A 23,639-nucleotide genomic window follows, 5' to 3' on the forward strand; every position below is an offset into this window, starting at 1 on the left:
ATGTCCAAAACACCTCCCCATGGAGGCGCCCAGGAAGCTCCGGAACAGATGCCGGAGCCACCTCAGCTGGAGGAGCAGCGGCTCTATTCTGAGCTCCCCCCGTGTGGCCGAGCTACTCACCCTATCTCTAAGGGGGCACCCAGCCACCCGGCGGAGGAAACTCATTTCGACCGCTTGTATCCGCGATCTTGTCCTTTCGGTCATTACCCAAAGCTCATGACCATAGGTGAGGGCAGAACGTAGAGTGACCGGTAAATTGAGAGCTTTGCCTTTCGACTTAACTCCTTCTTTACCCAGTGGCGGACCGTGGGTCTGGGGCCTTCCGTGAGGTCATACACAGTCCCACCCGAATGAATCCACCTCTTATTACCATCATATTACCATCATTATGATGCTAAGGCTCTAGACACTATACGTTAGGACAGAAACACAGTTTAAACAGGCGTTGCTTTACCTTGTCCGCGCTCGTTCTCCTGCGTTCTCCATGCCCTGCCGTTGTCCGCTCTGCGTGTTGTCTGTGCCGTCCGTGCCACGCGTTGTCCATGCCGCGCGTGCCGTGCGTTGGCTGTCCCACGCGTTGTCTGTCCCATGCGTTGTCCGTGCCGCGCGTCTTGAGAAAGCCGTTATAATTATACCCTCGACCAAATCGATATATTTTCCTCCTTCCACATTGTGGGTTGTAAAAACAGCTTAGTAATCCAGTTTCCTCGTTCTGAGGTTCCGCATAGCCCCGCCCATAGGACCTGCTTCTCAATATTGGTGATCCAATCAAAAGACATGCACGTGATGCACCTGCTAGATGGCTCCTGAGCAACAGCAGCAGACGTACAAGAGACAACTCTGAAGCTGATTGGTTGACACATAATTTTCATTTCCATTTACTATAAGCTACAAGTGCCCGCCCTGTTGAGGTCTGAAGGCCTCGGCAGATTTTAGATCAATGGCAACACATGACGGCTGAATATGATTGGATAAAAGATCTAACTTAAAGACCAGCCCTCCAAATCTCAACCTGGAGCAGAAGCAGTGCAACCAAGAGGAAAGCCATGAAATGAAGAGTAAAACTCTTACTGGGGAATAATTTAATAAATATTTGAGAGAAAATATATATATTTTTAAATATGATTATGTTTAGGCTAGCAGAGAAGGCCTTGCTGGTCCTGACGGCCCACCACTGTCTTTACCACATCGGTCCGATGCAGCGACTGCATCACTGCAGCCGCTTCACCGATCCGCCTGTCGATCTCACGCTCCATCCTTCCCTCACTCGTGAACAAGACCCAAGATACTTGAACTCCTCCACTTGGGGCAAGGACTCCCCACCCACCTGGAGAGGGCAAGGCACCTTTTTCCAGTTGAGAACCATGACCTCGGATTTGGAGGTGCTGATTCTCATCCCAGACACTTCACACTCGGCTCAAACCGTCCCAGTGCATGTTGCAGGTCCGGGTTTGATGAAATGTATTAAAAAAAGACTTGGATGAATGGATATTGCCGGTGGCTTCCGTCTATTACACGGGCAGTTCATTAGGGACGGATCATTGTAAACGGCCATTGTCAATCTAAAGTCCTGCGTGTGTTTGTGTGGGATTGTGTGCAGTTCAGACCAGACCAGGCGCTGAGCTCGGACACAGAGGGCTACATAAAGAGGCCGGGGCTGAGGGAGCAGATGCACTGTGTGGCTTTTGTCCTGGACGCCTCCAAAGTCTTCGGGGGCTCCTACTCCAAAGGCATCGGCATTTTCCTCCAGGAGCTGCGACGCTACATCAGTGACCTGGGTGAGCCGCACGCACACAACAGACACCACAGACATCGCCCTTTTACTGACGCAGTTTGGCTGTGTTTTCAAAGGAATCCATCAGGTGGTTCTTCTCACTCACGTCGACAAAATCTGCAGCAAAACTAAGAAGGACGCATCCGAAGTTTACAAGAGCAGCGTCGTTCAAGAAATGGTAGTGTGATTTATAATAATTAATTTCTATATCGATGTAAAACAGATACGCAAGCAGTAGCTCACATTTGTTGAAGTAGAAAAAAGGGCTGAACGATTTGGAGGAAAATCGGGTTGCATCGGAACGGGGAGAGAATATAACGAATCATCTGTTATTGCTCAAGAAATAAGAGGCGAAATGCAGCGTGATGTGGAGTCTCTTAGAGCCGAGGCGACCGAAGCACATACGAGCGAAGTCGAGCAGCATGTTCCAGATAATACGGACGATCTGCAGACAGTAAGGGCCCAGATGGTGGCGCTGTGGGCCAGAGTGACGACGCTGGAGTCGAGGAACGATAATGTAAAAAGTAAGATCCTGGATTGGGAGTCCAGGCCACGTCGACATAACCTGAGGCTTGTGGGCGTAGAAGAAGGAGAAGGAAAGGATACAGAAAACATTTTGGAGAAGATCATTCCTGAGCTCCTTGATGGCTCACGAGTTGAAGTCCCTTGCATCACAATCGAAAGAGCACATTGCCGGGGCAACCAAGACCAGCAGCTGATAAACCACGAGCCCTGATAATGAGGTTTCTTAACAATCGTGTGAAGGAACGTGTCATGAAGGCGCAAGGGTTAAAGGAGACCTCCAGGGTTAAAGGAGACCTCCAGGGTTAAAGGAGACCTCCAGGGTTAAAGGAGACCTCCAGTACAAAGGCAAGCGCGTCTGCTTTGCTCCAGATATTCCATACGAGGTTCATTAACAACGGCAAAGGTTCCACCACATCTGTGAGAAGCTCAGGAGGAGAAAGCTGAAACGTGGGTTCAGAACACCAGGAACACAAGATGCAAAACACTGAGAACGAGAGACAAGACAATCCTTACACATAATACAAAAACAACAAAACAAAGCCGTAATAATTGGTTCGGATGCTGAGAAGGCTTTTGATTCTGTAGTTGGTCATATTTATTTAAAGTGCTAAACAAATTTCAAATCGACTGGCGCTCCCTTCTGACCTTTAGAAAGACCCACCCATTTAAATGGCAATCGGAATCTCTGGTGGTACTTCAAAGAGACCTTTCAAAAATTATACGCCTCTTTTTAAGACCATAAAAAAGATCTTGAAAAATGGAACCGTATCCCCAATTTAAGTCTAAGTCAAAGGTTTGAAACGATAAAATTAATGTCTTGCTCAGGTTTCGCTATCTATTCAGTTTCCCTCCCCGACTGGCTGTTTGATGAGTGGATAAAACAATCTCCTGTATCCAATTCAAGACTTTACTATTATCAAAAGAAAAAGGAGGCGGGGTTTAGATTGTTTGAAAAATGGACTCTGTATTTGGGCCTCAGGACTCCTGCCATGGACACAATCAGGAGTTTTCTCTGGAGCCTCCAGGACGACACAAAATGCACTGACGATCAAGGACTGGACTAATGTTATAATAATGTTATAATGGACAGACGTAAAATGTAAAAAATTACATTTGGACTCAAATTTGACAGGTTTTGGAAAAAAATGTAAATCTTTTTAGGTTTTTCTTGGCCATGATTTTATTTGTTGGATGTCTGCTGCTTTTATTTTGTCTCTGCTCCCTCGTGTTTCTTTTTCTCTGTGATTGTTTTTATATGTTCTTTCATTTAAAAAATAAACACATTTAAATATCCCCCCCGCAAAAAAAATTATGCTAACTTATATGTGGAGCCTTAGCAACACAAAGCTAGCTTAGCATATTAGCGTCAGCCGTTTCCTGTTTATGGCCGCACTGCAGTCGCATATTTCCAGGTCATAATGCGTCTGACATGATCCAAAGCATGACCTAAAGAGAGGTTCAAACGCGGCGTAGAGGCTTTAGCCACGCCCAGGGGCGATTCTAGGAAGTGTGGGGGCCCTAGGCAGAAATTCTTAGGGGGCCCTACCGACCAGTGTTCACAAAAAATATTCGCGGTCTATTCTGTCCTCACTGTGGTGTCACTACCAGGGCTAGACCGATAGCGAACATCCAAAAAAGAGAGTCCAACGACCATGTAGAGAAGACTTGTCTTTAATGTCTTTTAAGACGCTTTTCCCCACAACTTGTCTCTTTGACAATTGGAATTTTGTAAAACTGTAACAAACACATAAAAACACATGTAAACACATGTAAACCTTATAAATGTACCGTCACATCAATTGTACATGAACAGATACATATAAGAGCAATGAAAATAAAGGTCTGAACACATAGCCTAGCTTAAAATGTGACAAGGCTACATGCACAGCAGCTAGCAACAACCAACATTCAAAGGAAGTACAGATTAAGCTTAAGTTTGACATAAGTTTATATATGCAAACGTAGAACAACATTATAGCACAGAATAACATTCAATTTACGGAAAAAGATACCCCAAGGCAGAAAACGGGATGTTTTTGTCAGTAGCTGCACTGCCGGAGCCGGACATGCTTGACTGAACGCATGAGGCCGAAAAACGAAACTTATACCGACAACGTCCACTAGGGGCAGTAGTCGACTATCGCGCACACGAAGAAGTTTAGAAATGACGTAATCCTGTGTCAGTATTAAGCACAACCAGAAATAAACCATATATTAAGCGCACGGGCGGCTTCGCGGCCTCTGGCCACGCCCCTCACATGCACAGAAGTCAAAGAAATGAGGCAAAACTGTTCCTGTGCATTAGCTTTAGCCCCGTCTCCCGGAGCCAACGAGCTGATCTGAGGGGATCGCGGCTCGTCGTTTGAACTCCCGGCTGTGTGTTTGCAGACGACTAAAGCGGCGGAGCTGGTGGGCATGTCTCCGTCCTCTGTGGTGCCCGTGAGGAACTACTGGTGTGAGCTGGAGCTGGACCTGAGCTCAGATGTGCTGCTGCTCCGAGCGCTGGAGCTCCTGGTGCAGTACACGGACATGTTCTACAGGGAGCAGCAGAGAGGCGCCTCCGCCACCAAACGCGAGACACATTAGGGACCTGTGCACGAGTTGCCTGGCCCGCCAGCCACGACCACATTCTGTTCGAACGCGTAAGGGTCTGGAATCCGAGTCAGAGCCAGTGAAGTCGTCGATCCTCAATTTACCGATCCAAACCCAGGCGGAGGTTTTAACGCATCACACTGGGATACGGAAGTAGCTCTTCACCCCCGTTCCAAAACATTCAAGATGGCGGACCCGGCTCGTGACCCGGCTCGTGACCCGGCTCGTGACTCGGCTCGTGACCCGGCTCGTGACCCGGCTCGTGACCCGGCTCGTGACTCGGCTCGTGACCCGGCTCGTGACCCGGCTCGTGACCCGGCTCGTGACCCGGCTCGTGACCCGGCTCGTGACTCGGCTCGTGACCCGGCTCGTACTTGTCATGACAAACGTGCGTTGGATGCGGTTATACGAAGGGCGTCATCGCGATTCAGGAGACATTTTCTGCTTTCGGGGACGGATAACGCTGAACGCGCCTTGTTGACATGGGTTACGTAATATATTAAGCGTGTCGTGTTTTTTGCGTCACTTCTGGGTTTATGTGATTGGTTCTGTCTCTGCTCTCTAAACTCCGCCCTAGAAATTTAAATGCAGCGGTCGAGCCCCAGACCCACAGGTTTTGTAAAGTCGTCTGTCAAAACGTGTTGGGAACGGCTGGTCAGGCAAGTGCACGAGTAAAAGCTCTTCACTTAAACTGATTTACATTTGCAGCAGGTTTCTGTACTTTCCACTCCACTACATTTCTAACTGGACTGAAAAGTACAAGAATATTTTGGCGACATCTCACCTAAATGTTCCTGAGTTCAAGTCCCAGCTTTTAAGCAGACAAAATTAAGTTTGAAAGATAAAAATGACCAGGTAAATTAGGAAAACAATCCAGCCGCTTCTGATGAGCAAAAATCAGAACATTTCTGTAACGAGATCACAATTTGAAGCTTTAATAGTTCTCAAAATCTTTACTTTTCTTGAATACATTTTGAGAAGAGGTACTTGCAGATTATGCATGTGATGCTTTTACTTTTATTCTTAGTTGTTGTTGTTTTTTTTGCTCCTGTATATGAACTTTTACTGAAGTAACAAAAAAAAGGTACTTTTTCCACTGTGGTTTAAATAAAATGCAAATTAACTCTTAAATGAATAATCGAACTGTTTCACCCACATTTGTATTTCCTCCTGTGTTTTTCATGCATTGTTGAGATTACGTCATAAGGCGCTAGTACAGCTGGCAGCCCGGTGTAAACGCTCTCTCTTCTTTCTCACACTTATTGTGCTTTATCTCCTATATTTTGTAAATATAGTTAGTATATTTTTTCTATTTTACTGTACGATAGGGACACGCGCTGGAATAGTTTTTTTAATTCAACTGTTTTTGACTTTTTTCGGCTGATTTGAGCGTTTTTTGTTGCGTTCGTTGTGTTGTTGTGACGTGAGCTAGCTCCGAGCGAGCCCCCCCCCCCCCCGCGCCCTCCGGCCGCGCTAAAGTACGGCGTGTCGTCGGTACATGTTTATATACACGTTTATATGAAAGAGGAACTTCACGAACGATCGGGACACGCACTGGAATCGCTTTAAATGAACTTGTTTTGACTTTATTCGGCTGGATTGAGTGTTTTCGTCGTGTCGTTGCGATGTGTCTTGGCTCTGAGTCCCCCGGCTCCGGCCCCGCCCCCCGGCTCCGACCCCGCCCCCCGGCTCCGGCCCCGCCCCCCGGCCGGTGCCGTACCGCGTTTCCACAAAGGAGGAACTCATGAAACTGCGGAGAACAGTCGTCTTACCCGGAGATCGTCACGTTATCCCGTCGCAATACTGACCTAACCTAATACTGATGTGCAATTCTGTCGTATGTGCAATTGCTGTTGGAATTCATGTGCAATTACTGTGAAATTCATGTGCAATCTATGTGCTGTCGTGACACATATTCATGTGCAATTACTGTTGTGATCACATGCAATGGTATTTATTTATTTATTTATTTGTCTATGGGAGTTTTTTATTTATTTATAGGAGATCTTCTACTGAAAGTGTTTTTCAGACTTCCTATAAGTGATCTGTTCTTCTGTTGTATCTACCTCTGTATCTACCTGCGTTGCACCAATGAAATTTCCCCATGTGGGACAATAAAGGAATATCTTATCTTATCTTAGATAAACATGGGCGTGACCCTATGACCCCTACTGAAGCTGTTCCTGACCCTCTGGAGCCTTTGTGAAGCTGAGACTCTAGAGTTTTGGACTCTGAAGTCTGTTTAACTCAAATATAAGTAGTAACAAGCTCTGCCCAGAGGAATTCAGACTTTAAATCCCACTTAGATTTTCTTTGTTTAATATATGAATGAGTAAAGCTGGTGTTATAGGATCAGCTCATTGACACTAGATTTAGATATATTGGTGAGTTTTGACGGTTCTCTTTTAAAACCTGAAGGTAAATTCACTCAAATTGGGTTTTAGGGACTTGTAATAAAGCAAAAATGTCCAAGCGGAATCCAGATAAAAGTCCTTTTTTATTTGTGGCTTTGGAGAATAAAGTGACCCTGATGCTTCTTAGAATGAGTGCTTTGACTAGAAATAAGAGGGTTACAACTTTATTTGTATGTACAGCACATCAAGCAGCTCGAGAGTTCCCTTTTATAAGATGGTGGACAAAATGGAATAAATATAGGAAAATTCCAACGTCCCTCGTGAGGATTAATATCAATGTAAGACAAAATAAAGTAGACAAAATAATGTCAACATATCAAGAACATTTGAAAAGAAAAGGGTAAGTCTTTAATCCAACTTTAGCAGCTTAGAGTGGGTGTTGCTGTAAGAGTGGGCGGGGCTGGCATGCTTTACATTTGTTTAACCTTATCTGTGAGTTTTATTGCACCTTGATATGACGAGCGCGGTCACAAGTTCAGGTTTGGTTTGCGCTGCACACGCTGGACTCTAAACAGGCGTGAGCGACCAAACACTACAACTCACGGACAGGTAAAGTTTATTTCAAATGATTCTCGTCTGTTTATAAAATCTCACTGCACTTTTGAAGAGGATGAAGAAAAAAGAAGGCTCAGTTCACATTGTGATGTGCAATTATGTCATTTTCGACTCTCAGAGGCTGAGTTCACATTTATCAACTTGTTCTTCTGACTCACATCGATGAAATGTGCAAAGAAACTTAACAAGTTTTACAAGAGCTCAGTCATTTGAGAAACTTTTTCATTTTTATAATGATGAGAAAACATGTCATGGCATTTAACGTTTCAGCTCAAGTAAAATGTGTTGATTGTCTAAATTGTCTGCTTGGAGGCTGATGTCCAATTACAGCAGGTAAGACTGGGTGGAGCGCTCCATTTCTCCACCTGGAATGCCAAGTTCAGGCACTGAAGGAAATTATAAAGCTGGACCCTTCACCAGAACAGTTACATAGAGTCGTGTCAGTGCAATCCCTCGTTTGTCCAGGAGGGTTCCATTGTAAAAAAAAAAAGATTCAGTTGAATCATCTGGACTCTCATCCGAGAGTCATTCTCAATCTGCGAATCAAGACCGGGAACTCAGTATTTATCCTACTCTGAGTAGGCCCTGCCCACCGGGCGGGACCTCCTGATGAAAAGGTGTTATTGGTTTCACCAGAAACTAAACCTCTTTGTTTACTATCAGTCCTTTAAAGGGCTATCAGCCTCCTATTGTCCCGGGCTCATTATCCCTCCTCACTGAGTACCTGATTAGCATCCAAATGCCCTGGGCGTCTATCTCTCCAGGAATTCAAAAGCCCATTATAAACCTTAAACCATAAATCTTAAACCACCCTTTCTACAGACTGTATCCTGGGGAAGCTATTTCATGCATTTATGGCCTTCCAAAAATCCACAAAATAGATGTTCCATCTGTGCAGCACAGATTCCATCACGTACAATGTGGCCAAGCATTTAACAACTATCTTGGCTCCATTGGTGAGGAACTCAGAACATTATGTAGAAAACACACATCATTTTGTGGACAAAGTGAAACATCTCCAACACATTTGCAAACTATTAGACATCTGTCTTAAATAACGATTTTTTTCAGCAAATTTTGTATCATATTTCCTCGTGGCGTGGATAAATCATTTGTCCTGCCACGTATCAATCATAAAACGCACCTACCGCTCAACTGCAGCCTCGTCAGGCTCGTCCCCATGTTTCCGCGTGCCTAAGCGCATGGATCTATCATAATATAGTTCCCTCAGTGTACGGGGCAAAATGAAGACGGAGAAAGACAGTTCAAGCTGACTCAGAAGTGGACAGAAATCTGCGGGAGACGAGCGATGCGATGCGCTCCGTTGCGCTAATAAACAAACACACGTGTGTGTTGTATCAGTCCGCACGGGGGAGTGCGCCTGCGTTCTCAAATCGCCGAAAAATCGTCCATACCGCCTTTAACACCACTTACTTTCAATTCCATGGACAATTTTACAGACAGATTCATGGCTGTGCCATGGGCTCTTCCGTCTCTCCCATAGTGGCCAACCTGTACATGGAGCACTTTGAGAAGAAGGCACTGGCCTCCTTCTCAGCCACTGCCCCAAAACATTGATCGATGATACATTTGTAACAATCAAGAAACAAGAGCTGAAGCCTTCTAAGAGCACATCAATGCATGAGAACCGCTTGGCCTTTCTAGATTGTTCCACTATCAGAGGAGAGGACGGGAAGCTCCAAATCTGCTCTTTGGCTCTAACCACCCACAGCACCACCTGGAGGTGATCAGAAGAGGTGCCCACCAGCTCAGAGCCCAAGAGGTGCCCACCAGCTCAGAGCCCAAGAGGTGCCCACCAGCTCAGAGGGAAAGAGGAAAGAGGAAAAACATGTCCGGAATGCCCTCTCAGCCTGTGGTTACCCCGCTTGGGCTCTCAACAGAGTGAAGAGAACCAAAAAGCAAGACAAAAGGGACAAAAGGGAAATAGACAGAGAATGAAGGGTGTTTCTGTCCCTTATGTCTCGGGACTATCAGAAAAACTGCAAAGAATTTTTAGACAACATGAAATCCCTGTTTATTTTAAACCAGGAAACACTTTAAGACAAAAACTGGTTCATCCTAAGGACAAGATTCAACACAAAAACAGAGCAATGTAGTTTATTCTGTCCAATGTAGTGAAGAAAACTGTAAAGAGCGCCACATAGTGAGACTAAACAGCCACTGCACAAGAGGCTTTATCAGCACAGAGGACACTGGAGTTCAGGATCACAGAGCGCTGTGCATCTTCATCTTAAAGACACAAACCACTCTATCAAAGACAGTGAGGAGAGGATTCTAAGCAGGACAAAAGATGCTTTGAAAGAAGAGTTAAAGAGGCAATCTTTGTTCAAAAAGGAAATCCGTCCTTGAACAAAAACGGTGGTTTAAGATTCAACCTTCCGGCCATTTATAATTAAATTTTGAATCCCTGGAGAAGTAGACGCCCAGGGCATTCAGATGCTGATCAGGTACTCAGGGAGGCGAGAGAGTGAGCCAGGTACAATAGAGGCTGATGGCCCATTAAAGGACTGTTTGGAAACAAAGAGGTTAGTTTCTGGTGAAACAAAAAAACACCCTGTATCTGGAGGTCCAGCCCGGTGGGCAGGGCCTACCCAGAGAAGGATAAATATCTGAGTTACCGGTCTTGATTCGCAGATTGAGAATGACTCTTGGATGAGTGTCGAGACGTTTTGCTTTTCCTAAAAAACAGAGTCAATTTGAAACAACTGAATCTTTTTCTACTACATAGAGTGTCGTTAACTCTAAACACAGTCAGTGCTATTAAATTAGCACTAAACCCAAATTAATAAGTCCACAAATATAACAAATTAAGACTTTTCTACCACGTACAGTCATGAACTCCAACCTGACGAGGGTCCAGCAGAGGGCGCTGTGCCAGGAGCTGGGAGCAGGAGTGAAGCTCACGATGCTCTTCAAAGCCTCCATCCACGGCTTCACCGGAACAGCCTTCCACCAGCGCTGTGACACCCGAGGGCCCACTGTGTCTGTGGGCTACAACGGCACGTGTTCGGAGGCTACACCAGCGCCCCCTTCAGTCAGACTGGAGCATATGTCAACGACCAGAAGGCTTTTCTCTTTACGTTCAAAGAAGTCAAGCTGATCAAATATGCTCCTGTTAACTGCACTTATGCTGTCAGAATGATCAGTAAATCTGGTCCATATTTTGGTGAAGATTTGATTCTCATGAATGGAGGTACAGCTGTGGTTCACAGTAATCCAGGAAACTACTACAAATTCCCTGCTGCAGAAATGCACGGAAACGACCTGCAGCTGATCGAGTGTGAGGTTTACCAGGTGGAAGGTATCGACAACTAAAGTCTGCTTTTTGTTTTCCCTTGTGGATATAAAGTTAGAGTGCTGTTCTTTGTCTGACACAGAAACCACTGAACTTGAGAAGCCCTGGAGAGCTGTAGTTTGGGAGTCACAGTAAGTACGCCTGTTTTGTTGGATGAGCAGAGTTTGGAGCCGTTTGTTTTCTGTCTATGAGAGAATGATAGGCAAAGCTGCTAGTTTTGACGTTGATAACAGAAATTAAACATCTTAATCAATATTGTTTTATGAGGATATTTCAGGTTAATAACAGCCACATGCTTGTCTGACCTGTACCTGTGACCAGGAAGAGGCTGGAGCTGATGGACAGTGTCAAGACGCACAAGCCTCTGTCCAGCGCCGTGTCCCAGGTGCGAGTGCTGCTCGTGGGGCCAGTGGGAGCAGGAAAGTCCAGCTTCTTCAACTCCATTAACTCTGTGTTCAGAGGTCATGTGACCAGCCAGGCCATGGCAGGCTCCAGCACCACCTGCCTCACCACCCAGGTACTGCACCACCAGGTACTGCACAAGTTCCTTCCCATGTGGAGAAAGTAGCGGTTGTCTCACTTGTGAGTCTGAGGCAGTGTAAGTGTTTTTTTTGAGAACAGCATTGATGGTTTTGTGTCCTCAACAGTTCCGCGCGTTTTCTGTGAAAGCTGGACGTAATGGAAAGCCGCTGCCAATCATCCTGTGTGACACCATGGGATTGGAGGACAGCACGGGGGTGGGACTTGATATTGATGACATCAACAGCATCCTCAAAGGCCACATGCCGGACGGTCACCAGGTAAAACTCTTTCTCTTCTTAGTCAAACATGTCGTACATGACCTAAGCAGCTCTCCTCTGGACTCAGTTCAACTCGTCTGTTCCTCTGCACTCGGAGTCCCACGGCTACCGTAAGTCTCCAGAGCTGAAGGACAAGATCCACTGTGTGGTCTATGTCCTGGACTCCTCTGACACTTTACTCCTCTAAATGTAAAGTGTGGCTGTGCAGGGATCCCTCAGCTAGCTCTGGTCACCAAAGTGGACGAAGCCTGTCCATTAGTGAAGGACGACCTGACCAATGTCTACAAGAGCGGATACCTCAGTGATCTGGTAATGATTTCATTCATGGCATACTCATTTTCACACTTGCTTTTGTATCGTTTACTAAAGTTTGTAGATTAGTCCAGAGCTATAAAACATCAAAGACAATTGTATTTAAAAAAGTATTTCTCCAGGGATACAAAATTCCATTATCAGAATCAGTATCAGAAAAACGTTTATTGCCATCGTCAATGAACAAAATTCACAAACAGGAACTCACAACAACCAGATATAAAACACAAGTAAAAATTAAGTTAAAAATTGGCTCGATATGTACAGTTGTACAGATATATATATGTATGTAGTGCAGAAGTGAACAGTGCAGTGAGTGAATAAATTATAGTTAAAGTGTTTAGGCAGTGTTCATGAGTCCAACTGCAGAGGGAAAGAAACTGTTCTTGTGGCGGGAGGTTCTGGTCCGGATGGACCATAGCCTCATGCCTGGGGGGAGTGGCCTCCTGCCTGAGGGGAGTGGCCTCCTGCCTGAGGGGAGTGGCTTGAATAGTCCATGTCCAGGGTGAGAAGGGTCGGCTGTGAACCCTGGAGATGTACAGGTCCTGCAGAGATGGAAGTCCGCGGCCGATCACCTTCTCAGCAGAGGGCGCTGTAGTCTCTGTTTGTCCCTGGCTGTGGCTCCAGCGTGCCACATGGTGAAGGAGGAGGTGAGGATGGACTCAATGATGGCCGTATAGAACTGCACCATCATCTCTGCTGTCAGCTTTGCTTTCCTCAGCTGCTACAGGAAGTACATCCTCTGCTGGGCCTTCTTGATGAGGAGCTGTTGCCCCCAGTTGAGGTCCTGGGTGATCTTCACTGCATTGCAAAGATTTTTTAGACAACATGAAATCCCTGTTTTTTTTAAACCAGGCAAAACTTTAAGACAAAAACTGGTTCATCCTAAGGACAAGATGCAACACAAAAACAGAGCAATGTAGTTTATTCTGTCCAATGCAGTGAAGAAAACTGTAAAGAGCGCCACATAGTGAGACTAAACAGCCACTGCACAAGAGGCTTTATCAGCACAGAAGACACTGGAGTTCAGGATCACAGAGCGCCGTGCATCTTCATCTTAAAGACACAAACCACTCTATCAAAGACAGTGAGCAGGACAAAAGATGCTTTGAAAGAAGAGTTAAAGAGGCAATCTTTGTTCAAAAAGAAAATCCGTCCTTGAACAAAAACGGTGGTTTAAGATTCAACTTTACGATTGTTTATAATGGAATTTTGAATCTCTGGAGAAGTAGACGCCCAGGGCATTCAGATTCTAATCAGTTACACAAGGAGGAGAGAGAGTGAGCCAGGTACAATAGGAGGCTGATAACCCATTAAAGGGCTCATAGTAAACAAAGAGGCTAATTTGATAGAAAACATAGAGGTTTAGTTTCTGTTGAAACCAATAACACCTTTTCATCAGGAGGTCCCACCCCGGTGGGCAGGGCCTACTCAGAGTAGGATAGATATCTGAGTTCCCGGTCTTGATTCGCAGATTGAGAATGACTCTCGGATCCAAATGACTACGACTGAATCTTTTCCTACATTCTTAATTAGCGCGACAGATCGCATCATCTCTCGTTACTGCAAATTTCCGTCTCTTCTGAGCTCGAACACAGTCTTTCTCTGTGTCATGTTTGTACTGTAACTGAAGGAACAGCATATCAACCACGCATGTGCAGCCATGGAAACGTGCTGCTATAGGAACGAGGCTGCAGGTGTGCAGTAGCACGCAGGGAATAATTGACATGTGGGAGAACTACTCGGCTGTCCACGCCACCAGGAAATGAGACTCAGATTTGGCACCAAAAATCCTCTATTATTCCTTTAAGTTTGTCTACGACAAATACGTTTTTTTCAGCTCCATAGAGGGCACCACCGAGCAATTTTTATTTATCTATTTTTCACCAACCCATCAAAATAAATTGACTTTTCGTTAATATTCAGTGCATACAATTTGGGTTTGATATTAAAAACAGAACCTTGAAATGAGAGCTGTATCTTTTGATATTTTGTTCGCTAGAGAAGCCTCTTTTCAGATTGGGGCCTCATCCACACATCGTTGTGTTCAGCTCATAAATCTGCACACGCTGTAGTTTGGCTTTTCCAATAACAAATGTTTTAAAAAGACGAGTCGTGCTCCCATGTAAATGGATATTTTAGGTGTTGCTACAGAGCCCGGGGCCTTCACTCGTGTTGTTTACTGCTTGTTGTGTGTCTGTGTGTCCTCAGTTTCAGGAGGCCAGTACTCGCCTGGGCCTGCCCTTGTCCTGTGTGCTCCCTCTGAAGAACTACAGTGAGGAGCTGGAGCTGCAGCTGCCTGTGGACCTCCTGCTGCTCTCCGCTCTGCAGCAGATGCTCCGCTTCACAGACAACTACTTTGATGACCTCTGCGATCGCCTCGCAAATGCTTTATCATGATTCCTGTGTCTCTGTAACCAAAGACCAACCCGGCACGGGCCCAGACCAAACTGACTGAGGGTGCATTCGAGCTTCAAATGGGTGTAAAGACAATATAAAGACATTAAATACCATTATTTTACATGCAAAAATGAGGGTGCAATGCCCCCTTTTGCACCCTTTCCTAGAATGTTCCACAGTCTGGCATTAAACGTATCTCTCCATAGAGACTTACATGTTAATGTTATAGTATAAAATATAAAATGTATTAAACAGAAATCTGCATTTTCTCTGAGCTCTGGTGTGTGTTTGTGCAGAAAGAGACAGAAGTGAGAGAGAGAATGAGAGAGAGAGAGAGAGAGAGAGAGAGGGAGAGAGAGAGAGGGAGAGAGAGAGAGGGAGAGAGAGGGAGAGAGAGAGAGGGAGAGAGGGAGAGAGGGAGAGAGAGAGGGAGAGAGGGAGAGAGAGAGAGGGAGAGAGAGAGAGAGGGAGAGAGAGAGGGAGAGAGGGAGAGAGAGAGAGAGAGAGAGGGAGAGAGAGAGCGAGAGAGAGAGAGCGAGAGAGGGAGAGAGAAAGCGAGAGAGAGAGAGAGAGAGGGATAGCGACGCAGATAATCACGTGACTGACGCAGAGTTAAGTTTCACTTTCTCAGAATCTGTGGATTTGAACCGTCAGACTCTAAAGAGAGAGACACATTTATATTTCTCTGCGTCTGAGGGACACGTGCGGCTCAGGTAAGAGTGAACCATTTTAAGAGTTAAACTTTACACCGTATCTATGATGAAGTCTGTAGAAGTTCAGTTTATTATTTACAATTGTAACAACTCACTGAGTTGTTATTGTCTGAGTTGAACTCAGAATGTTTCATAAAACAGACTTTGTGAAACTCGGCAGGGAAACGCCTTAAGTATATTTCTAAGCCATAATATTTATATCAAGACAAATTAAAATGGTTGTATAAGAACACGCTTTACCTTAGATAAAATCGCACTCTTTTTGGGGAAACTTGTTACACGACGTCCAAAGAACAGACACATTAGTCAAAACAAGGTTAAAAAGGTGAAAGTAGAAGTGTAAAACACCAGGACCTGTTCATCAGAAGTGGCCAGCTCCACCTCAGAAGAGCCACAGGGGGGCGCCAGTGCACACTCGCGTTGTGCCTCCACGGTTATAAAAACACTAACTAATAAACTAAAATAATAATCATTTTGAGCCACAGGGGAAAGACATGCACGTGTTAGGTAAAAATTGGTGACTCTAAATTTGACCCTAGTGAATGAATGTGAGAGTGAACTGTCTGTAACGTCTATGTCTCTGTGTTGGCCGTGCGACGAGTTTGACCACTGTCCAGGGTGTGCCCCGCCTAAGGCCCGAAGTCACTGGGATAGGCTCCAGTCACCCGCGACCCCGAAAGGGAACAAGCGGTAGAAAATGGATGGATGGATGATCATTTTGATAATCCAGTCCAATCCATCTTTATTTGTAAAGCACATTTTACCAACACAAAGTCTCCAAAGTGCTGCACAGAGAACAAGACAAGCACAGGTAAAATAATATGTTAAAAACAAAGAAAGAAATATATAAATAAATATTTTTTTTTTAAAACAACAACGTACAAACAGAATAAAAACTAATTAGAAACAACATAAAATATATAGAATAATAAAAGACGGTCAGAGGACCACACAATTCTCAAGCCGGGACTTAAAAGCATCAACTGAAGGTGCGGTCTTTATGTGGGAGGAGGAGTCTTTATGTGGGAGGAGGAGTCTTTATGTGGGAGGAGGAGTCTTTATGTGGGAGGAGGAGTCTTTATGTGGGAGGAGGAGTCTTTATGTGGGAGGAGGAGTCTTTATGTGGGAGGAGGAGTCTTTATGTGGGAGGAGGAGTCTTTATGTGGGAGGAGGAGTCTTTATGTGGGAGGAGGAGCGTTCCAAAGTTTGGGGCCGTCTACAGGAAAGGCCCCGTCACACTGGCCCTCAGACCTCAGCGAGCGCAGGAGTGTAGGGAACAATAAGGTCTGAAATATACACGGGGAACAGTCCATGAAGCGCTTTAAAATACAACACTAACATTTTAAAATCAACTCTAAAATGAAGGCGGAGCCAGTGCAGTGAGGATAAAATGGGTGTAATATGTTCTTTAGGACATGTGTCAGTTAAAAGACGTGCGGCGGACTTTTGAACTAACTGTAAGCGTGACAGGTTAGCGCTCAAGACTAAATCTGAGACTAAACGTCGATCAATTGGTCGACTAAAAAGGGGCGTGGCAAAAACTCTCAAACTCTTATGACCCAAACTGGGGAGTCAACTGTTCACGCCGAAAAGTGTCGTCTACCTCTTTACGTAGAAACACCAGAAAACACCGACTCCTCCGCCAACTTACTCCACACCTTCTGCCGCGCTGCTCCGCCCGAATAGATCCTCTGAATAAAAGATGAAGTCGACTAACGCACGCTTTGGTCGACTAAACGACTAAAGGTCAGCGGCCCTAACGAGATCAGGGCCAAGTCTGCGATTCGGCTCTAAACTCTCTTCTTTTCTCCTCAGCACCATGTCGTTTAGTTTTAGTTCTGCTGCGTCTGCTACACCTTCCTCTGTTACTGGTCCGTCTGCTACACCTTCCTTTGTTACTGGCCCGTTTGCTCCACCTTCCTTTGGAGGAGCGGCACACTCCTTCACCTCCTCCACCTCCTCCTCCACCACGTCTTCTACACCAAACCCGACACCGCCACTCTTCAACCTGGGCACGGCCGTCAGCTCAACGGAGAAGGAAACCCGGACGACGCCCGGATCGAACGGTTCACGTAAGACGAGTCATTTACTGTGGGAAATTACAAACAGACTGACCTTCTGCCACCTAATACTCTAGAACAGCGGTGTATAGGTTGAGCTCGTGTTCAGGGGGGTCTATAATATTCTAGAACAGCAGTGTATCGGTAGAGCTCGTGTTCAGTGGATTCTATAATATTCTAGAACAGAGGTGTATCGGTTGATCTCGTGTTCAGTGGGGTCTATAATATTCTAGAACAGCAGTGTATCGGTTGAGCTCGTGTTCAGTGGGGTCTATAATACTCTAGAACAGCAGTGTATCGGTTGAGCTCGTGTTCAGTGGGGTCTATAATATTCTAGAACAGCAGTGTATCGGTTGAGCTCGTGTTCAGTGGGGTCTATAATACTCTAGAACAGCAGTGTATCGGTTGATCTCGTGTTCAGTGGGGTCTATAATATTCTAGAACAGCAGTGTATCGGTTGAGCTCGTGTTCAGTGGGGTCTATAATACTCTAGAACAGAGGTGTATCGGTTGAGCTTGTGTTCAGTGGAGTCTATAATACTCTAGAACAGAGGTGTATCGGTTGATCTCGTGTTCAGTGGGGTCTATAATATTCTAGAACAGCAGTGTATCGGTTGAGCTCGTGTTCAGTGGGGTCTATAATACTCTAGAACAGAGGTGTATCGGTTGAGCTCGTGTTCAGTGGGGTCTATAATATTCTAGAACAGAGGTGTATTGTTGAGCTTGTGTTCAGTGGATTCTATAATATTCTAGAACAGCGGTGTATCGGTTGAGCTCGTGTTCAGTGGGGTCTATAATATTCTAGAACAAAGGTGTATCGGTTGATCTCGTGTTCAGTCGGGTCTATAATATTCTAGAACAGCGGTGTATAGGTTGAGCTCGTGTTCAGTGGGGTCTATAATATTCTAGAACAAAGGTGTATCGGTTGAGCTCGTGTTCAGTGGGGTCTATAATATTCTAGAACAGCGGTGTATCGGTTGAGCTCGTGTTCAGTGTGGTCTATAATATTCTAGAACAAAGGTGTATCGGTTGATCTCGTGTTCAGTCGGGTCTATAATATTCTAGAACAGCGGTGTATCGGTTGATCTCGTGTTCAGTGTGGTCTATAATATTCTAGAACAAAGGTGTATCGGATGATCTCGTGTTCAGTGAATTTAAATATCCGTGCGAGTTTGTGTCGTGGAATAAACGGTGATGAAATGAACTGAAAAACGTCTTTGACTCAAACAGGAAGAACGTCTCTGAGGAAAGACGTCATCAACATTCTCGGAGAGTCGCCACTTGATGCTGTTGTCACGTTGTACGGCCCCGCCTCTTCTTGTCTCCATGGAGATGTTATGCCTTTGCCTGGAATGTTACACAGTATGGCATTAAACTTCAATTGAAGCATCCATGGAGGTAACGCCAGAACTTTAGTGTCCTACTGTAGAACATTCCGGGCAAACCCACCAATAAAATCTCTTTGGGGAAAAGCAGGTGGCAGAAAAGTTACGTAGTGCATCTTTAAATAATACATATTTTTTTGGCTTCTTTTCCAGAGAGCAGTTCTTCATCCAAGCATCGCACTCCGTGGAGAGGCGTGACGTGGACAGAGGAGTAGGTTACACTGAATGTCCTGAAAGAAGAAGTCTGTGGGAAAATGAAAGTTTTTGTAGTAATATAATTAACATAAGTACTATAAGTAATAAATTAATCAAGATTTAACATTTAAGAGAAACTGAATTATGACAGAAGGAGGACATTAATATTGTGACTGAATGTGTTTTGGCTGCAGAGAGAGGGTCTCCCTGGTGGAGAGGCTGTCCTCTTACGCCCCCTGCAGTCGGGACGTGGCACAGGCGCGTGTCCTCCTGCTGGGACCAGTGGGCTCGGGAAAGTCCAGCTTCATCAGCTCAGTGCAGTCTGTGTTTGATGGAAGAGTCACTAACAGAGCCATGGTGGGACACGGCGCCACCTGCTTCACACAGAAGGTAGTGCGAAGATGGAGAACTTTACAGGAGCCAATGAAGGACTCATTTTTACGCTAAGTTCTCTCTTTTAACCCTGTTCTTACTCTGTTCCTCGTCACAAACTCAGCAGGAGCACATTTAGCTTCATTCACTGTTTGATAAAGTCCTCTCCCCTCCGAGCGTCAGAAACACTCCGTTCTGAATCTCCTCCATAACTGACGTTTTCTCCATCTGTGACTGAGAATCTTCTGCTGTTTTTAACTCCACAAATCATCTCCAGACTCGCTCTGTTCAGTACAATCGCGTGGCATCTCCGAGAAAACTCTCCAGTTGCTCATTATTAACCTCTGCGGCCAGTAGATGGCGCGAGTTAGTGCCGTGGGAAACAGCAGAGAAACAGATTTTAATTTAGTTCACTAACCTTTTTTTAGTTCTTAAATATGAGCTTTCAAAGTAAAAGTATGTAAGTAGCAATCTTTCAAAAAGGGGCTGCACCTGATTTTCTCTTTACAGCTCCACGTGTATCACTCCTTATAATGCAGTCGCCGTCCCGGGTAACGCTAACAAACATTAGCATGCTAACGGCAGACTTCCTGCTTTGATGATCTCATTTTCACCTGGTTAGAGGCTTTTACAATAAATCTGTGCTGAGAGCAAACTGATTTGACTTAGACACATTAAATGAACACTGTTCTTCTCATTAAGTAGAAATCCAAGGCCCCAGTGTTGTTCAACTCCAAGACTCATTTGAATTTGAGTTCAGCCGTGAAAATTAAAGTTTGAAGCTGCAGCTATTGTTATTGTTAACTTTAAAATGACTACTTAATGACATCACAATGTGGAACAAAGCATTTTGAGCTTTGGGGGTGAATGAAACAAAACACAACTCTGTGAATGTTTTTGATGAACATTCTCACAGGAGTCAAGTTTGTGTTGTACAGACCTTTCATCTGGAATGTTCTGCAGTAGAGCATTATGAAAACATGAAGAAAGTTACACGGTGCATCTTTTGGAACCAACTCTAACTCCCTGTGGAATCTCAGCCATGTTTAATCATGTTGACTGTAGAAGCTGACCTTTGACCTGTGTGTTTGTTTGTTTGTTTGTTTGTGTGTGTGTTTGTGTGTCCAGTTGCAGTGTTTCCCTCTGCGAGCCCCCGACACCACGCCTGCTCTGGAGCTGTGGGACTCCGCGGGCTTTGGAGACGTGAGTGGACCCAGTCTGCAGCAGCTGCTCAGCGTGGTCAAAGGACACGCCCCCGAAGGATACACGGTACACACCAGATGCCCTTCCGCACGCTTATCACTGCTCTCACCACTGACATGTATTTTAAAGAAGACAGTTAGAATAGATATTGGCGGTGGCTCCCGTCTATGACACGGGCAGTTCATTATGGACGGATCATCATCAACAGCCATTATCAATCTAAAGCCCCCAAACAGACATTGAAAAACTGTAGAACAAAGTGTGTCTGTGGGTGTGTGTGTTATTACCCCCAGATTTCTAACTTGGTTTGTAGGTTTTAGAGCGAGACTCTGGAGGTGACGCTAACACTTTCTCTTTGTTTCTGTGGAACAAAGACCATGATTTCAGTCTTGTCTGAGTTAAGCTGGAGAAAGTTGTTTTGCTCCACACACTGACTCTGGCACCAGCAGGAGGCCGGTCCACACACTTATCTGTTGGATGCAGTGACAGAGTGAATCCACTGGTCCATATTCACCTGCCGACAGTGAAACATAGATCTGACTCGTCTGCATCATTGTGATAGGACACATTTTCACTGCGTATCAACTGACCTAACGGCAGCATGTAGAGGTTGAACAGAAGGGATCCCAGGACTGACCCTTGGGGCACACCACAGGTCAGGGGCAAGACTGCTCTTCTTTAGGAGAGGCTTTATGACCGCAGTTTTCAAAGACATTAGGAATGTTCCAGATTGAAGCGACATGTTACTATGTTAGTGAGTGGTGCTAATAAACAGTTCAGGACAGACTTTAGAAATCTGGAGGGTCACAGATGGAAGCAGCATGTAGATGAACTCAGACTGGTGATGATATCCTGGACAGTTTTGTCAGTTACAGGTGCAAAGTGAGTCAGCTCTAAGTGTCTAGGTGGTTCTAGGGTTATTTTTTGGATTGTGGGATTGTGTGCAGTTCAGACCAGACCAGGCGCTGAGCTCGGACACAGAGGGCTACATAAAGAGGCCGGGGCTGAGGGAGCAGATGCACTGTGTGGCTTTTGTCCTGGACGCCTCCAAAGTCTTCGGGGGCTCCTACTCCAAAGGCATCGGCGTTTTCCTCCAGGAGCTGCGACGCTACATCAGTGACCTGGGTGAGCCGCACGCACACAACAGACACCACAGACATCGCCCTTTTACTGACGCAGTTTGGCTGTGTTTTCAAAGGAATCCATCAGGTGGTTCTTCTCACTCACGTCGACAAAATCTGCAGCGAAACTAAGAAGGACGCATCCGAAGTTTACAAGAGCAGCGTCGTTCAAGAAATGGTAATGTGCAAATGCAGCAAGGAAAAAAAACTGTGGTTATGATTTTGGCAGATTGAATTGGCAATTATGGCAAACCACCTTTACCTTCAATGGTGGAAAGAGCTCTGACTCAGACTGCGCTCACACACCACTAATTAAAACTGTGACTGACGCGGGACTAAAACAGTTGAACGCAGCCAGATATCTCACACTTGTGGTCAAAAATCACATCAAACATGATCAATATTATGTGCAGCACTTTTACCACACACAGGGAAAGCTTCAGGCACGGGCCACGTATCTGTCCGTCACCTTTGACCTGTGCTAATCACAGATGCTAATCACAGATGCTAATCCTTTATTATCATACTGTACGCTGCTATTGTATGTTTGCTTTGTTCAATGTAATTTGTTGTTGTGTAAATGTCAGAACCACAGACGACAGTAAATGTTAGGACTGTTTACGTTAGCGACCGGAGCGAAGATGGCTGCCGGTGGCACTGGTCACATGACTGCCAGGACGACGCCTTCATTTTGTCAGTCGAATGTTTGAACTGTGATTAAAAAAAATGTGTTCTATCCGACCGTACAAGGCAGTTGTGAGGCCAAACCTGAGAATCCGTTGCTTTGTTTGACTGTTGGTGTTTGCAGACGACTAAAGCGGCGGAGCTGGTGGGCATGTCTCCGTCCTCTGTGGTGCCCGTGAGGAACTACTGGTGTGAGCTGGAGCTGAACCTGAGCTCAGATGTGCTGCTGCTCCGAGCGCTGGAGCTCCTGGTGCAGTACACGGACATGTTCTACAGGGAGCAGCAGAGAGGCGCTCTGAAAATCAAAACGCCCGGGATTAAGAGTGACTTTTGAAGTTTATGATCAACTGACATGTTCCAGTGAAATGCATAATTGTACTTCCTTGTTGGACACGAGCACAAATATGACATAGTTCATTACACGGCCGTTACCTAGCAACCAGACCGTAAACAAGAGCCAAAACTCCACATAAATGACACACCGTTCTGATCTGACACACAATAAGACCATAAAACACATTTATTTAGTCCAACCATGGTTTAAACTGTCTCTGTGTCGCACACTGATGACATCAGAGGGATTCAGCTCCACTTCCTGTCATTTTAAACTCTTAAAAAAAGAAAATCACAGAAACCTGTTGTCTGCTTTTTAACCACTTTGTGTCGTACGTTGTGTTCATAACAGAACAAGTCATAGAGTGTTTTTTAAATCCTTAATTAAATTAAATTACTCACTGTTAACCTCCATCACGCCTTTAAACTTTATATATAATATATATATATATATATATATATATATATATATATATATATATATATATATATATATATATATATATATATATATATATGTATGTATATATATGTATATATATATATATATATGTATATATATATATGTATTTATATTGTTTTAGTTTATGGGATCAAATAATTGTAGAACAATTAAACTGTTGTTCATTAAACTTAAGGGAGTGTCTGCAGAGCCGCGGCGCGCGGCCGAAACTGCCATATTATTTTTGTGCCGGCCGCGCGCGGCTCCTGAAACTGCGCCGCTATTTGACCGCGTTTTAGCGCCGTTTTAGACCGCGCCGGGTTAAGGTTAGGGTTAGGGTTAAGGGTTAGGGTTAGGGTTAGGGTTAGGGTTAGGGTTAGCCATGAGGCTATAACAGGCTATAAGGGAAATGCCGCGGTCCCTGAAACTGCGCGGCCATTTGAC

The 23,639-nt window shown here is 45.1% G+C and overlaps 3 protein-coding genes and 1 pseudogene across 3 annotated transcripts in view; 3 read left to right on the top strand and 1 right to left on the bottom strand.

Annotated features, from left to right (window-relative positions):
- The window catches only part of ifi44g (interferon induced protein 44g), a 9,358-nt gene extending 4,458 nt beyond the window's left edge, over positions 1-4,900 (top strand). Inside the window, exons 4-6 of the mRNA XM_072438030.1 lie at positions 1,601-1,778; positions 1,852-1,952; positions 4,688-4,900. Coding sequence (XP_072294131.1) covers positions 1,601-1,778; positions 1,852-1,952; positions 4,688-4,885 — 477 coding nt within the window. The 3' untranslated portion in view covers positions 4,886-4,900. The remainder of the gene's footprint in view (positions 1-1,600; positions 1,779-1,851; positions 1,953-4,687) is intronic.
- Positions 1-23,639, bottom strand: part of LOC140353630 (ubiquitin-ribosomal protein eL40 fusion protein) — a 287,808-nt gene that overhangs the window by 76,745 nt on the left and 187,424 nt on the right. The window lies entirely within an intron of this gene.
- On the top strand, positions 10,675-14,713 carry LOC140353625 (interferon-induced protein 44-like; annotated as a pseudogene).
- Positions 15,335-23,160, top strand: LOC140353628 (interferon-induced protein 44-like). The gene is made up of 8 exons (XM_072438277.1): positions 15,335-15,401; positions 17,217-17,473; positions 18,999-19,056; positions 19,235-19,430; positions 20,541-20,681; positions 21,563-21,740; positions 21,814-21,914; positions 22,545-23,160. Exons 2-8 carry the CDS (start codon positions 17,221-17,223, stop codon positions 22,752-22,754), a joined length of 1,137 nt encoding a protein of 378 aa, XP_072294378.1. The 5' UTR covers positions 15,335-15,401; positions 17,217-17,220; the 3' UTR covers positions 22,755-23,160.

This window comes from Eucyclogobius newberryi, unplaced genomic scaffold, assembly GCF_026437365.1.
Source record: "Eucyclogobius newberryi isolate DKJ021-1_F unplaced genomic scaffold, fEucNew1.0.hap1 SCAF_9, whole genome shotgun sequence".
Taxonomy (NCBI): Eukaryota; Metazoa; Chordata; class Actinopteri; order Gobiiformes; family Gobiidae; genus Eucyclogobius; species Eucyclogobius newberryi.

Bases quoted from the DNA above. Each gene is read 5' to 3' on its own strand.
- LOC140353628 (XM_072438277.1), top strand. From the start codon at position 17,221: ATGTCGTTTAGTTTTAGTTCTGCTGCGTCTGCTACACCTTCCTCTGTT. The intron at 20,682-21,562 runs GTACACACCAGA...GATTGTGTGCAG, and splicing joins ACGCCCCCGAAGGATACACG to TTCAGACCAGACCAGGCGCT. The intron at 21,741-21,813 runs GTGAGCCGCACG...GTGTTTTCAAAG, and splicing joins ACGCTACATCAGTGACCTGG to GAATCCATCAGGTGGTTCTT.